Genomic DNA, 15,065 nt, shown 5'->3' with positions numbered 1-15,065 from the left:
CTAAAAACTAAAAACATCTGTCATAAGAAACTAGCTCCCTGGTATACAGAAAATACACGAGCTCTGAAGCAAGCTTCCAGAAAATTGGAACGGAAATGGCGCCACACCAAACTGGAAGTCTTCCGACTAGCTTGGAAAGACAGTACCGTGCAGTATCGAAGAGCCCTTACTGCTGCTCGATCATCCTATTTTTCCAACTTAATTGAGGAAAATAAGAACAATCCGAAATTTCTTTTTGATACTGTCGCAAAGCTAACTAAAAAGCAGCCTTCGCAAATGGAGGATGGCTTTCACTTCAGCAGTAATAAATTTATGAACTTCTTTGAGGAAAAGATCATGATCATTAGAAAGCAAATTACAGACTCCTCTTTAAATCTGGGTATTCCTCCAAAGCTCCATTGTCCTGAGTCTGCACAACTCTGCCAGGACCTAGGATCAAGGGAGATACTAAAGTGTTTTAGTACTATATCTCTTGACGCAATGATGAAAATAATCATGGCCTCCAAACCCTCAAGCTGCATACTGGACCCTATTCCAACTAAACTACTGAAAGAGCTGCTTCCTGTGCTTGGCCCTCCTATGTTGAACATAATAAACGGCTCTCTATCCACCGGATGTGTACCAAGCTCACTAAAAGTGGCAGTAATAAAGCCTCTCTTGAAAAAGCCGAATCTTGATCCAGAAATTATAAAAAACTATCGGCCTATATCGAATCTTCCATTCCTCTCCAAAATTTTAGAAAAAGCTGTTGCACAGCAACTGACTGCCTTCCTGAAGACAAACAATGTATACGAAACGCTTCAGTCTGGTTTTAGACCCCATCATAGCACTGAGACTGCACTTGTGAAGGTGGTAAATGACCTTTTAATGACGTCAGACCGAGGCTCTGCATCTGTCCTCGTGCTCCTAGATCTTAGTGCCGCTTTTGATACCATCGATCACCACATTCTTTTGGAGAGATTGGAAACCCAAATTGGTCTACATGGACAAGTTCTGGCCTGGTTTAGATCTTATCTGTCGGAAAGATATCAGTTTGTCTCTGTGAATGGTTTGTCCTCTGACAAATCAATTGTAAATTTCGGTGTTCCTCAAGGTTCCGTTTTAGGACCACTATTGTTTTCACTATATATTTTACCTCTTGGGGATGTCATTCGAAAACATAATGTTAAATTTCACTGCTATGCAGACGACACACAGCTGTACATTTCAATGAAACATGGTGAAGCCCCAAAATTGCCCTCGCTAGAAGCCTGTGTTTCAGACATAAAGAAGTGGATGGCTGCAAACTTTCTACTTTTAAACTCGGACAAAACAGAGATGCTTGTTCTAGGTCCCAAGAAACAAAGAGATCTTCTGTTGAATCTGACAATTAATCTGGATGGTTGTACAGTCGTCTCAAATAAAACTGTGAAGGACCTCGGCGTTACTCTGGACCCTGATCTCTCTTTTGAAGAACATATCAAGACTGTTTCAAGGACAGCTTTTTTCCATCTACGTAACATTGCAAAAATCAGAAATTTTCTGTCCAAAAATGACGCAGAAAAATTAATCCATGCTTTTGTTACTTCTAGGCTGGACTACTGCAATGCTCTACTTTCCGGCTACCTGGATAAAGCACTAAATAAACTTCAGTTAGTGCTAAATACGGCTGCTAGAATCCTGACTAGAACCAAAAAATTTGATCATATTACTCCAGTGTTAGCCTCCCTACACTGGCTTCCTGTTAAGGCAAGGGCTGATTTCAAGGTTTTACTGCTAACCTACAAAGCATTACATGGGCTTGCTCCTACCTATCTTTCCGATTTGGTCCTGCCGTACATACCTACACGTACGCTACGGTCACAAGACGCAGGCCTCCTAATTGTCCCTAGAATTTCTAAGCAAACGGCTGGAGGTAGGGCTTTCTCCTATAGAGCTCCATTTTTATGGAATGGTCTGCCTACCAATGTGAGAGACGCAGACTCAGTCTCAACCTTTAAGTCTTTACTGAAGACTTATCTCTTCAGTAGGTCCTATGATTAAGTATAGTCTGGCCCAGGAGTGTGAAGGTGAACGGAAAGGCTGGAGCAACGAACCGCCCTTGCTGTCTCTGCCTTGCCGGTTCCCCTCTTTCCACTGGGATTCTCTGCCTCTAACCCTTTTACAGAGGCTGAGTCACTGGCCTACTGGTGTTCTTCCATGCCGTCCATGGGAGGGGTGCGTCACTTGAGTGGGTTGAGTCACTGACGTGGTCTTCCTGTCTGGGTTGGCGCCCCCCCCCTTGGGTTGTGCCATGGCGGAGATCGTTGTGGGCTATACTCGGCCTTGTCTTAGGACGGTAAGTTGGTGGTTGGAGACATCCCTCTAGTGGTGTGGGGGCTGTGCTTTGGCAAAGTGGGTGGGGTTATATCCTGCCTGTTTGGCCCTGTCCGGGGGTATCATCGGATGGGGCCACAGTGTCTTCTGATCCCTCCTGTCTCAGCCTCCAGTATTTATGCTGCAGTAGTTTATGTGTCGGGGGGCTAGGGTCAGTCTGTTACATCTGGAGTATTTCTCTTGTCTTATCCGGTGTCCTGTGTGTATTTAAATATGCTCTCTCTAATTCTCTCTTTCTCTCTTTCTGTCTTTCTCTCGGAGGACCTGAGCCCTAGGACCATGCCTCAGGACTACCTGGTATGATGACTCCTTGCTGTCCCCAGTCCACCTGGCCGTGCTGCTGCTCCAGTTTCAACTGTTCTGCCTGCGGCTATGGAACCCTGACCTGTTCACCGGACGTGCTTGTTGCACCCTCGACAACTACTATGATTATTATTATTTGACCATGCTGGTCATTTATGAACATTTTAACATTTTAACATTTTGACCATGTTCTGTTATAATATCCACCCTGCACAGCCAGAAGAGGACTGGCCACCCCTCATAGCCTGGTTCCTCTCTAGGTTTCTTCCTAGGTTTTTGGCCTTTCTAGGGAGTTTTTCCTAGGGAGTTTTTCCTAGCCACCGTGCTTCTTTCACATGCTTTGCTTGCTGTTTGGGGTTTTAGGCTGGGTTTCTGTACAGCACTTTGAGAATATCAGCTGATGTACGAAGGGCTATATAAAAATAAATTTGATTTGATACCACGGCTGTCAGCCAATCAGCATTCCGCGGTGCGTCGTTCCTAAGAACAGCCCTTAGCCGTGGTATATTGGCCATATACCACACCGCCTTGTGCCTTATTGCTTAATTCTACCACCTCCTTTATCCAGACTCATCCTTGGCTAGTCTGGGACAGTAACTTCTCAGATGATTGTAGTCACTGGAGGACGGCCCATTTGAATGACATTTCTTCCTCAAATTGGAATCTCACTAACCCTTTCACAGTCTAGCTAACAATGTGGTGGCGTGGTGTGTGTAATCAAACGCAGGCCCTCACTTCCCCTTCTCACTGCTGGTCGAGAGCAAGACAGGCTTTATTCACTCACTCTTACATAATAAGGATCCCACGAGTGCCAAAGGTCTCCAGGAAGACTACTTGTCCTGCGACACGTGCTACACCTCCATTCAGTTAAATTCCCATGTCGTTACTGACACCACCCAAAGTTGACGGCTCCTGGCCCCATTTTAATCTAGCAACACAGGAGGTTGGTGGCACCTTAATTGGTGAGGATGGGCTCGTGGTAATGTATGGAGCGGAATTAGTGGAATGGTATGAAATACATCAAACATCCAGGCTTTATCACATCCGGCCGTGATTGGGAGTCCCATAGGGCGGCGCACAATTGGCCCAGCATCGTCCGGGTTTTGCTGTCATTGTAAATAAGAATTTGTTCTTAACTGACTTGCCTAGTTAAATAAAGGTTAAATAAATAAAAAATGTAAATAAAAAAAACACATGGTTTCAGGTGTTTGATGCCATTCTGTTCGCTCCGTTCCAGCCATTGTAATGAGCTGTTCTCCCCTCATTCCTCTGTAAATGTCAAGGTGAATGCTGCAATTGGTTCCTTTAGCAGTGAAAGGGTGATTGGTGAACAGATTGTGACCTCTCTGGTAAACAACAATACTGTATGTGGGAACACAATCTGGTCCTGGAATGACTCACTGTTGGTGAATGCCTGTAAACTGACTGGTTGTGCTCCGTACCTTTCATATGGGTTATGGCCCTATGTCTGTGCTGCCTAGTGCCTGGCAGAACAGAGGGCAGGTATGATGATCACTACTGATTGTGAAAATGCTGGTAAAAGTGACCCCTTTGACAATGTAGGGAGTGACGTCTCGGTCCCTTGTACCACTACAATAAGGAGCCAGAGGACTGACTATAGCTCGCCTGAACCACCTAACCCCAATGTCTATTAGAGGGCCTTGAACCACCTAACCCCAATGTCGATTAGAGGGCCTTGAACCACCTAACCCCAATGTCTATTAGAGGGCCTTGAACCACCTAACCCCAATGTCTATTAGAGGGCCTTGAACCACCTAACCCCAATGTCTATTAGAGGGCCTTGAACCACCTAACCCCAATGTCTATTAGAGGGCCTTGAACCACCTAACCCCAATGTCTATTAGAGGGCCTTGAACCACCTAACCTCAATGTCTATTAGAGGGCCTTGAACCACCTAACCCCAATGTCTATTAGAGGGCCTTGAACCACCTAACCCCAATATCTATTAGAGGGCCTTGAACCACCTAACCCCAATGTCTATTAGAGGGCCTTGAACCACCTAACCCCAATGTCTATTAGAGGGCCTTGAACCACCTAACCCCAATGTCTATTAGAGGGCCTTGAACCACCTAACCCCAATATCTATTAGAGGGCCTTGAACCACCTAACCCCAATATCTATTAGAGGGCCTTGAACCACCTAACCCCAATATCTATTAGAGGGCCTTGAACCACCTAACCCCAATATCTATTAGAGGGCCTTGACGCACCTAACCCCAATGTCTATTAGAGGGCCTTGAACCACCTAACCCCAATGTCTATTAGAGGGCCTTGAACCACCTAACCCCAATGTCTATTAGAGGGCCTTGAACCACCTAACCCCAATGTCTATTAGAGGGCCTTGAACCACCTAACCCCAATGTCTATTAGAGGGCCTTGAACCACCTAACCCCAATGTCTATTAGAGGGCCTTGATCCACCTAACCCCAATGTCTATTAGAGGGCCTTGAACCACCTAACCCCAATATCTATTAGAGGGCCTTGAAGCACCTAACCCCAATGTCTATTAGAGGGCCTTGAACCACCTAACCCCAATATCTATTAGAGGGCCTTGAACCACCTAACCCCAATGTCTATTAGAGGGCCTTGAACCACCTAACCCCAATGTCTATTAGAGGGCCTTGAACCACCTAACCTCAATGTCTATTAGAGGGCCTTGAACCACCTAACCCCAATGTCTATTAGAGGGCCTTGAACCACCTAACCCCAATATCTATTAGAGGGCCTTGAACCACCTAACCCCAATATCTATTAGAGGGCCTTGAACCACCTAACCCCAATGTCTATTAGAGGGCCTTGAACCACCTAACCCCAATATCTATTAGAGGGCCTTGAACCACCTAACCCCAATATCTATTAGAGGGCCTTGAACCACCTAACCCCAATATCTATTAGAGGGCCTTGAACCACCTAACCCCAATATCTATTAGAGGGCCTTGAACCACCTAACCCCAATATCTATTAGAGGGCCTTGAACCACCTAACCCCAATATCTATTAGAGGGCCTTGAACCACCTAACCCCAATATCTATTAGAGGGCCTTGACGCACCTAACCCCAATGTCTATTAGAGGGCCTTGAACCACCTAACCCCAATGTCTATTAGAGGGCCTTGAACCACCTAACCCCAATGTCTATTAGAGGGCCTTGAACCACCTAACCCCAATGTCTATTAGAGGGCCTTGAACCACCTAACCCCAATGTCTATTAGAGGGCCTTGAACCACCTAACCCCAATGTCTATTAGAGGGCCTTGAACCACCTAACCCCAATGTCTATTAGAGGGCCTTGAACCACCTAACCCCAATGTCTATTAGAGGGCCTTGAAGCACCTAACCCCAATGTCTATTAGAGGGCCTTGAACCACCTAACCCCAATGTCTATTAGAGGGCCTTGAACCACCTAACCCCAATGTCTATTAGAGGGCCTTGAACCACCTAACCCCAATGTCTATTAGAGGGCCTTGAACCACCTAACCCCAATGTCTATTAGAGGGCCTTGAACCACCTAACCCCAATGTCTATTAGAGGGCCTTGAACCACCTAACCCCAATGTCTATTAGAGGGCCTTGAACCACCTAACCCCAATGTCTATTAGAGGGCCTTGAACCACCTAACCCCAATGTCTATTAGAGGGCCTTGAACCACCTAACCCCAATGTCTATTAGAGGGCCTTGAACCACCTAACCCCAATGTCTATTAGAGGGCCTTGAACCACCTAACCCCAATATCTATTAGAGGGCCTTGAACCACCTAACCCCAATGTCTATTAGAGGGCCTTGAACCACCTAACCCCAATGTCTATTAGAGGGCCTTGAACCACCTAACCCCAATATCTATTACAGGGCCTTGAACCACCTAACCCCAATATCTATTACAGGGCCTTGAACCACCTAACCCCGCTTTTGACACCTTGTAAAGTCCATGCCCCGACAAATTGAGGCTGTTCTGAGGGCAAAGGGGGGGCCTGGGGGGGCAACTCAGTATTAGAAAGGTGTTCCTAATGTTTAGTATAGTCCATGTATGCTCATCTGTGACCTTGTGAGGAGTTATTTGTGTATCTGTAGAAATATCCTCTCTTTAGGGAAGTACTATTGAGAGACTATTGTACTGTTTTGGCGAAAACGCTCTCTCCTTGCTGCGCTGCAATAAATATATATATATATATCATTTGAGAACCCAACTTGATACTATAATTTTGTCGTTTTGTTTTTCAGGACCTTACTAACAGTCTTAGCAGCAGAAAGCAGAAGAGTATGTGCTCACCTCAACACAGAGAGAGACTCTCTCTCCGTCCTTAACACACTTGAGGAAACAGTTAGAGCTGGTGAAGTTGAGGACCACAGGGACCCCCCGAAACTCTCCGTCCACACAGTCAGACTTGTAGTGATAGATGGTGATCTTCTCTGGAATAAATCAATCAACAAATCAGTAATCAGTTATTACCATAGTAACAAAAAAACATTGGGATAAAGTTAGCGTTCACAGTCTGTAGTCTATACAGTTTAGACTGTCCATCAAGTTAATATTTACACATAATTGCCATTGCAACGTTTAATAAACACAGTTCTATATTTTTTATCATGATAAAATAATTAAAAAAAAAAAATCGATGGCATAATACAAAAACACATTATTCTATAACAAACCTGGAGTTGGTGACAAACTAGGAATACTCCACATCCTACGTGTATGTTTACGCCGAAGGTACGTGCGGTATAAATAGTTTTCAATAAAGATGTTGTCCAACTGTTGTACTTTTTCCAAGTTGCCCATTCCTCGAGACACTGAACACAAAGAGAGAAACAAACAGACAAAATGGCCATCAGAAAATACAATGAAGAAGATGAGGAAACATACCTCAACAAGCTCGTCGTTTGGATGATGTCATTGTTTGGGCCCCATGGCAGGTGAAGCTACAGAAGTGAAATAAACCCATGGTGCTAAGAGTGGAGGAGATGTGGAAAGGATCCAGTCTAGTTTATAAATATGTAGAGGAGATGTGGAAAGGATCCAGTCTAGTTTATAAATATGTAGAGGAGATGTGGAAAGGATCCAGTCTAGTTTATAACTATGTAGAGGAGATGTGGAAAGGACCCAGTCTAGTTTATAACTATGTAGAGGAGATGTGGAAAGGATCCAGTCTAGTTTATAACTATGTAGAGGAGATGTGGAAAGGATCCAGTCTAGTTTATAACTATGTAGAGGAGATGTGGAAAGGATCCAGTCTAGTTTATAACTATGTAGAGGAGATGTGGAAAGGATCCAGTCTAGTTTATAAATATGTAGAGGAGATGTGGAAAGGATCCAGTCTAGTTTATAAATATGTAGAGGAGATGTGGAAAGGATCCAGTCTAGTTTATAACTATGTAGAGGAGATGTGGAAAGGACCCAGTCTAGTTTATAACTATGTAGAGGAGATGTGGAAAGGATCCAGTCTAGTTTATAACTATGTAGAGGAGATGTGGAAAGGATCCAGTCTAGTTTATAACTATGTAGAGGAGATGTGGAAAGGATCCAGTCTAGTTTATAACTATGTAGAGGAGATGTGGAAAGGATCCAGTCTAGTTTATAACTATGTAGAGGAGATGTGGAAAGGATCCAGTCTAGTTTATAAGTATGTAGAGGAGATGTGGAAAGGATCCAGTCTAGTTTATAAATACGTGGACATGGTGATTGTGATACAGTATTCATGACCAGGGTTTCACTTCTCTGTCGGAATGGTCATGGGAGATAGTGGGGGTAATGAAGGAAGTGTATTTTACATTACACAAACGAACCTGTATTTACTCAGAAATTATGTGATGAAATGGTTAATTCACAGTAATAAATATGAAAATATGATAGTTTCTATAAGCACCACTAGCCACAATTTGGAACCAGTTAGAGTTAAATAAATTGTAATTATACTGTAATAAAATATAAAAAATGTAAATACGATTGTTTCTACAAGCACCGCAATTTCTCACGATTTGGAAGCAGGTATTGCTGAGTAAGTAATAACAGAAAGTATCTGTTGTCACCATACAATGTCTTCTTAAATGCCAGACAAAAAGCAGTAGGAACAGTAGAATAAAATGCTACAGAAGCGCTGCTCGGGTGGCAGTACTGATACTATTAATAAAAGGAATAGCCTACTTACCAACCAGACGTGTTGAATCTGTTGAAGTAAGCACCAGAACATACCCAGGGTACACCCTGGTTAAATGAAAATAAAGGGTGGCCTGCTGTAGTCTAGCTTGCCACTCCCCAGTGATCATGTATCGTGTCTGCCTGGGTACGAAACCATCCCACTATCTATTGAACACAATCTTCTCCTGTCTTTCCTGTCCCCTCTACTCACTGTCCTATCAATTAAAAGCAAGTCAAAAATACAAGTGGGCTAGGAACTGCCCCCGCTGCTTAAAAATATAGAATAATAAGTCTTACCCAGTGTGACTTTGCTGGACTCTGCGACCATGACAACCTCGTTGAAGTTACAATCCGACTTGCCACAGTTGTGACAAGAGCTCCCGTCACCGCAGCCACGCCCCCTCACCACAGAGATTCTGGTGTTCGTCATGGCAACCACGAACAGACCGTCAACCTCACCATCAGCTTTGTTGACTTCCTCTTCCGTGAGGTCTTCCACGGTGCGACAGGAGTCACTTTATTCAGGGACGATACATGACGTTATTATACATTTTTTATGGAGATTTGTATGAGGCCAGTGGTCCGTTAAAACAGGGTTTCCCAAACTCAGTCCTGGGGGCCCCCCTGGGTGAACGTTTTGGTTTTTACCCTATCACTACAAAGCGGATTCAAATAATCAAAGCTTGATGATGAGTTGGTTATTTGAATCAGCTGTGTAGTGCTGGGGTGGAATATACAGTGAGCTTATACACAAAATATAATATGCGTGGAATATACAGTGAGCTCCAAAAATATTTGACTGTGACATATTTTTTGGGGGGTTTGACTCTGTACTCCAGCACTTTGGATTTGAAATGATACAATGACTGAGGTTAAATTGCAGACTGTCAGCTTTAATACAGCTAATGTATTATTTACCATTGGGCACAAAATTATCTAAAACACAACCAAAACAAACAGCAAATGCATCCAACAAATTTGTAGAGTCACAAGCTTCATGTAATCATTACGTGCTAGGAAACCAAATACTTAAATATGTATTAAAGTAGTAAAAAGTAAAGTAAATTTGTCCCAATACCTTTGGTCCCCTAAAATGTGGGGACTATGTACAAAAACGGTTCATGGATGACTGACTGATTGCAGGGGCGAAAATCTGATATCAACTTTGGAGGGGACAATTATATGAAATTTTCTCAAGAGCAATTCCTGAGGGGGACACCAAAAGTAGTGCTGTAACACATAGCCTACATTGTAATATGGTAAATGTATATTGAGGAACCAAAGAAATAAGGTGTTTGCCGTACTCCTAACTACCGGTACCCAAAACTACACAACTAATCACAACAGCAATACCATTGCCTTTAACAAATCTTAGTTCAGTCACCAGTTTAAGTTGAGAGTGGGGGTATCCATGGCATTTTCCAATTATGTTCCTATTTTACAAGTCAAAAAAATTGAGAACCTTTCATAATATTGCCAAACAAAGACTCAACAAACTTACCTGAGACTCCCTGTCTCTGCCAGTCTATCCCTGCATATCTGTCCCCAACTCTGCTGTCTGTGTGCCATATGTTGCCTGCTCTGCCTAATGACATCATTGTGAAACATTTCCATTAGAATTTCATTTCTTTCTTATGAACATTTTATCAACTAGTCTTTGAGATATTAGGCTACTAGGGTTCTTACTTTGCGTTTTGGTGTAAAAATACTCTGATGTCCGTCTTTTATTTTTCTGCCATTTTTCTACCTGGCTGGCTGGCTGGCTGGCTGGCTACACACACACACAGTGTGTAGGTTATTTACAGTAGGAGATGGGCTTCTATCATCTTATCTTTTATCATTCTATTTGGGCTTTGATCTAAAAGGTAGCTAGCAAATGTGAAACGGATTAAAATGACAAGAGTTGACAGCTGTATGAGTTCACCATTTACACAACATATGCTGCAACCTTTTGTAATTTTAATAGTTTGTTTCATATTGGCTGGCTTCCAACAATAGCTGAATTTGCAAAGCTAGCGAGCACCAATTCCGTTTCAGTGGTGTTTGCTATAATCTTTGCTACCCGGGTTAAATAAAGGTGAAATAAAATAAATAAATAAAAGTTCCCTTGCGACAATTTAGCTTTTGCAACGAGACCATTAAATATATTTAAGACAATGGTAGAAGAGAGTGTAGTTCTGTTCAGTTTGGACTCCAGTTTATCGCTAACCTTATCACAGGGACTTTGAAGCACTAACTTACATCATCTGCATGCTGATCTTGGAATAAATTGACGATAGCAAAGATTCCATCTTTGACGAGGCCACATAAATGGAATAGGTACTAGCTAGCTTAATAGTTAATATTTGCGCGCTAGCTCTGCATATTCAGCTAGTGTGTGTGCGCGATTGACTGGATTAACCTCACGTCAGTTACATTCATTGAGTGCCTTTCAGACAGTGGATACGACCCCTCTGTTACCTTGCCAACTAAGGAACTGGCAGTGGATCAAACCATTGTGAGGCAAAGTGTGGGGGTGTTGCAATCTTTTGAAACTTAAAAACGCGCTATTAAGTGTCTATAATCAGCACAATTGCTTTCATTGCTTATTATTAATATTATTTAAATTACATAGTTATGTTTCAGTGATATATTGGGGGGGACAAATCATATTTTTCCCAGGATGGGGGGGGTCGTGTCCCCCCCGTCCCCCCCGGGATTTCCACCCCTGACTGATTGGTTAACTGACTGATTGACTGGTTGGTTGGTTGACTGATTCAGCCCACCTCTCCAGGTCATCCAGGTCGTCCTCTCGTCTCATCTCCAGGCTGAAGCTGAGCATGGTGCTCTCCTTGGAGAACGGGTGGAGAGCTCCGGCCTCAGCCCCCTCCTCTGGGCATCTCTCTGGTGGAGGAGCCCTGCTGGCTTGGTGGACAGTCTAGAGAGATGGGAAGATAACAGACAAGACTATCTGAATAACAACACTGATGTCCTTCCTCTTTCTAGCTGGAGAGGTGAAGAAAACTGTACCATAAACAATGGCATCATCGCTGTCAATTTAAGGGGCTTCATTAGCATGGGAAACATATGTTAACATTGCCAAAGCAAGTGAAATAGATAAAACAAAATTAAAATAAACAAAAAAAATGGTCTGGTAAACATTACACTCACACAAGTTCCAAAAGGATAAAGTCATTACAGAAGTCATTATAGTCATTATGTCTATATACAGTGTTATAAGGACGTGCAAATAGTTCAAGTACAAAATGGAAAATCAAATCAGCATAAATATGGGTTGTATTTACAATGGTGTTTGTTCTTCACTGGTTGACCTTTTCTTGTGGCAACAGGTCACAAATCTTGTTGCTGTGATGTCACACTGTGGTATTTCACCCAGTAGATATGGGAGTTTATCAAAATCGGTTTGTTTTCTAATTCTTTGTGGGTCTGTATAATCTGAGGGAAATATGTGTCTCTAATATGGTCATACATTGGGCAGGAGGTTAGGAAGTGCAGCTCAGTTTCCACCTAATTTTGTGAGCAGTGTGCACACAACCTGTCTTCTCTTGAGAGCCAGGTCTGCCTCAATAGCAAGGCTATGCTCACTGAGTCTGTACAAAGCTTTCCTTAAGTTTGGGTCAGTCACAGTGGTCAGGTATTCTGCCACTGTATACTCTCCGTTTAGGGCCAAAAAGCATTCTAGTTTGCTCTGTTTTTTTGTAAATTCTTTCCAATGTATCAAGTAATTATCTTTTTGTTTTCTCATTATTTGGTTGGGTCTAATTGTGTTGCTGTCCTGGGGCTCTGTTTCTGTTTGTGAACAGAGCCCCAGGACCAGCTTGCTTAGGGGCTCATCTCCAGGTTCATCTCCAGGTCCATCTCTCTATAGTTGATTGAGTTGTTTCCTTGTAACTGCTCTTTTCTGGATTTTGATCATTAGCGGGTATCGGCCAAATTCTGCTCTGCATGCATTATACGGTGATAGGTTTGCAGAATTAAGCATGCAATGTCTGAATTTTGTGAATTCTGTGAATTCTTGGTTGGTGAGCGGACCTCACAACCATCAAGGGCAATGGGTTCTATAACTGATTCAAGTATTTTTTGCCAGATCCTACTTGGTATGCCAAATGTTATGTTCCTTTTGATGGCACATGTTCCTTGCCTTGTCTCTCAGATCGTTCACAGCTTTGTGGAAGTTTCCTGTGGTCCTGATGTTTAGGCCAGGGTATGTATAGTTTCCTGTGGTCCTGATGTTTAGACCAGGGTATGTATAGTTTCCTGTGGTCCTGATGTTTAGGCCAGGGTATGCATAGTTTCCTGTGGTCCTGATGTTTAGACCAGGGTATGTATAGTTTCCTGTGGTCCTGATGTTTAGGCCAGGGTATGTTTAGTTTCCTGTGGTCCTGATGTTTAGGCCAGGGTAGGTATAGTTTCCTGTGGTCCTGATGTTTAGGCCAGGGTAGGTATAGTTTCCTGTGGTCCTGATGTTTAGGCCAGGGTATGTATAGTTTCCTGTGGACCTGATGTTTAGGCCAGGGTATGTATAGTTTCCTGTGTGCTCTAGGGCAACGGTGTCTAGATGGAATTTATGTTTGTTGTCCTGGCAACTGAACATTTTTTGGAACACCATTATTTTTGTCTTACTGAGATCTACTGTCAGGGCCCAGGTCTGACAAAATTCCCTTGTTTCTATCTCGCTCTCTCTCTGACTAATATTCAGATTAATGGGTTCAAACAGAAACTCAAAACATCAAACAATGTTGGTCACTTCTGGTAAATATCTTATTCATATGTTGCACCTCAGTCACATCAAGCCATTGTTCTGAAAATGATCAAGCCGCCCTCTACCAGCAGCATGGTTGCTGTCCGCGGTTTTCCTTCTAAATTGGGCTGTTGAAAACGATGTTGCGGGTAAAATGTATTGGTCGCAGGTTTTTGAGCTACTTTTACATTTCTTAAAAATATATTTCACTGTGACCTGTTGCTGCTGACTATCAGGCAGTGAGGCAGCTTGTTGCTGAGTGAGTGAACGAGAGAGACTATTTTAACTATTTGCACATCACTGTATATAGACATTATGACATTTGTAATGTCTTTATTCTTTTGGAACTTCTGTGAGTGTAATGTTTACTGATCATTTGTTATTGTTTATTATCTACTTCACTTGCTTTAGCAATGTTAGCAATATGTATCCTATACCAATAAAGCCCTTAACAATGACATTGAGTGAGTGGTGGGGGAGTGAGTGGGGGAGTGATGAGTGGGGGAGTGAGAGGGGGAGTGAGTGAGTGAGTGAGTGGGGGAGTGAGTGGGGGAGTGGGGGAGTGAGTGGGGGAGTGAGTGGGGGAGTGAGTGAGTGAGTCATGTGAGTGAGAGGAGCCGGAGTAGTACACACGCACGTCGTGACACCTTTTTTCCAGTTAGGCTATTTAGTGTCATTATGGAGACACCTACAGTATTTCTAACACTTTTTCCATAAAACATATTAACACGCTAGAACTGATGCACATAAAGAAATATGGCGACAAAGCACAGGAAAACGACTTGGTCGTTTAAACTGCATTTTAATGTCGACTTTGCTTATGGAAAACCATACTGTATGAAGCGAAGAGTGGACATTTGAAATGGAAGTTATGGAACTCCCTTGCCTGCTTCTGTTATGGGGAAAAGTTAAATTAAAATTACATTAAAAGTGGAGAATGATACATTTGCATCTGTTGGCCAACAATTCGTATATAGATTTCTATGCCTATGTAGGCTACTGCAGCCTTGTCACGTTCGCCATCTTCAAACTCACGATCATAAATAAACCAAGGCGCAGCGTGCATGGAATTCCACATCTTAATGAAGATGAAACTCACCAAACAACAAAACAGGAGAAAAGCGAAACGTTCTGGGGCTGCTCACAGGCAGCTACACAAAAACAAGATCACAGAAAAACAACACACCCTGACCTAACCACATAGAGAAACAAACCCTCTCTCTCAGGTCAGGGCGGAACAGTACCCCCCCCCCCCCCCCCCCCCCGCTCCGCCCTCTGATCCCTCTGCTTTTGTGTAACCATATCGTGGATCATCGCCGGAAGCTCCGAACTGGGAACCCCCGCTGGAGGCTCTAAACTGCGGGCCGTCTCAAGAGGTTCCGGGCCATCTCAGGAGGTTCCGGGCTGCGGGCTGTCTCAGGAGGTTCCGGGCTGCTGGCCGTCTCAGGAGGTTCCGGGCTGCTGGCCGTCTCAGGAGGTTCCGGACCTCCATGGATCATCACTACAGGCTCCGGGCC

The 15,065-nt window shown here is 43.4% G+C and overlaps 1 protein-coding gene across 1 annotated transcript in view; it reads right to left on the bottom strand.

Moving 5' to 3' along the window:
* The window catches only part of LOC100169857 (uncharacterized), a 37,046-nt gene that overhangs the window by 7,298 nt on the left and 14,683 nt on the right, over window positions 1-15,065 (bottom strand). The window contains exons 4-7 of the mRNA XM_082963130.1: window positions 11,573-11,724; window positions 9,105-9,322; window positions 7,325-7,462; window positions 6,942-7,081 (exon numbers count right to left, since the gene is read on the bottom strand). Of these exons, the coding sequence (XP_082819256.1) occupies window positions 6,942-7,081; window positions 7,325-7,462; window positions 9,105-9,322; window positions 11,573-11,724 (648 nt within the window). The remainder of the gene's footprint in view (window positions 1-6,941; window positions 7,082-7,324; window positions 7,463-9,104; window positions 9,323-11,572; window positions 11,725-15,065) is intronic.

This window comes from Salmo salar, chromosome 16 (assembly GCF_965601325.2).
Source record: "Salmo salar chromosome 16, fSalSal1, whole genome shotgun sequence".
NCBI lineage: Eukaryota > Metazoa > Chordata > Actinopteri > Salmoniformes > Salmonidae > Salmo > Salmo salar.
The sequence above is the reverse complement of the archived record's forward strand: the minus strand, read 5'-3'. Positions and strand labels throughout refer to the sequence as shown.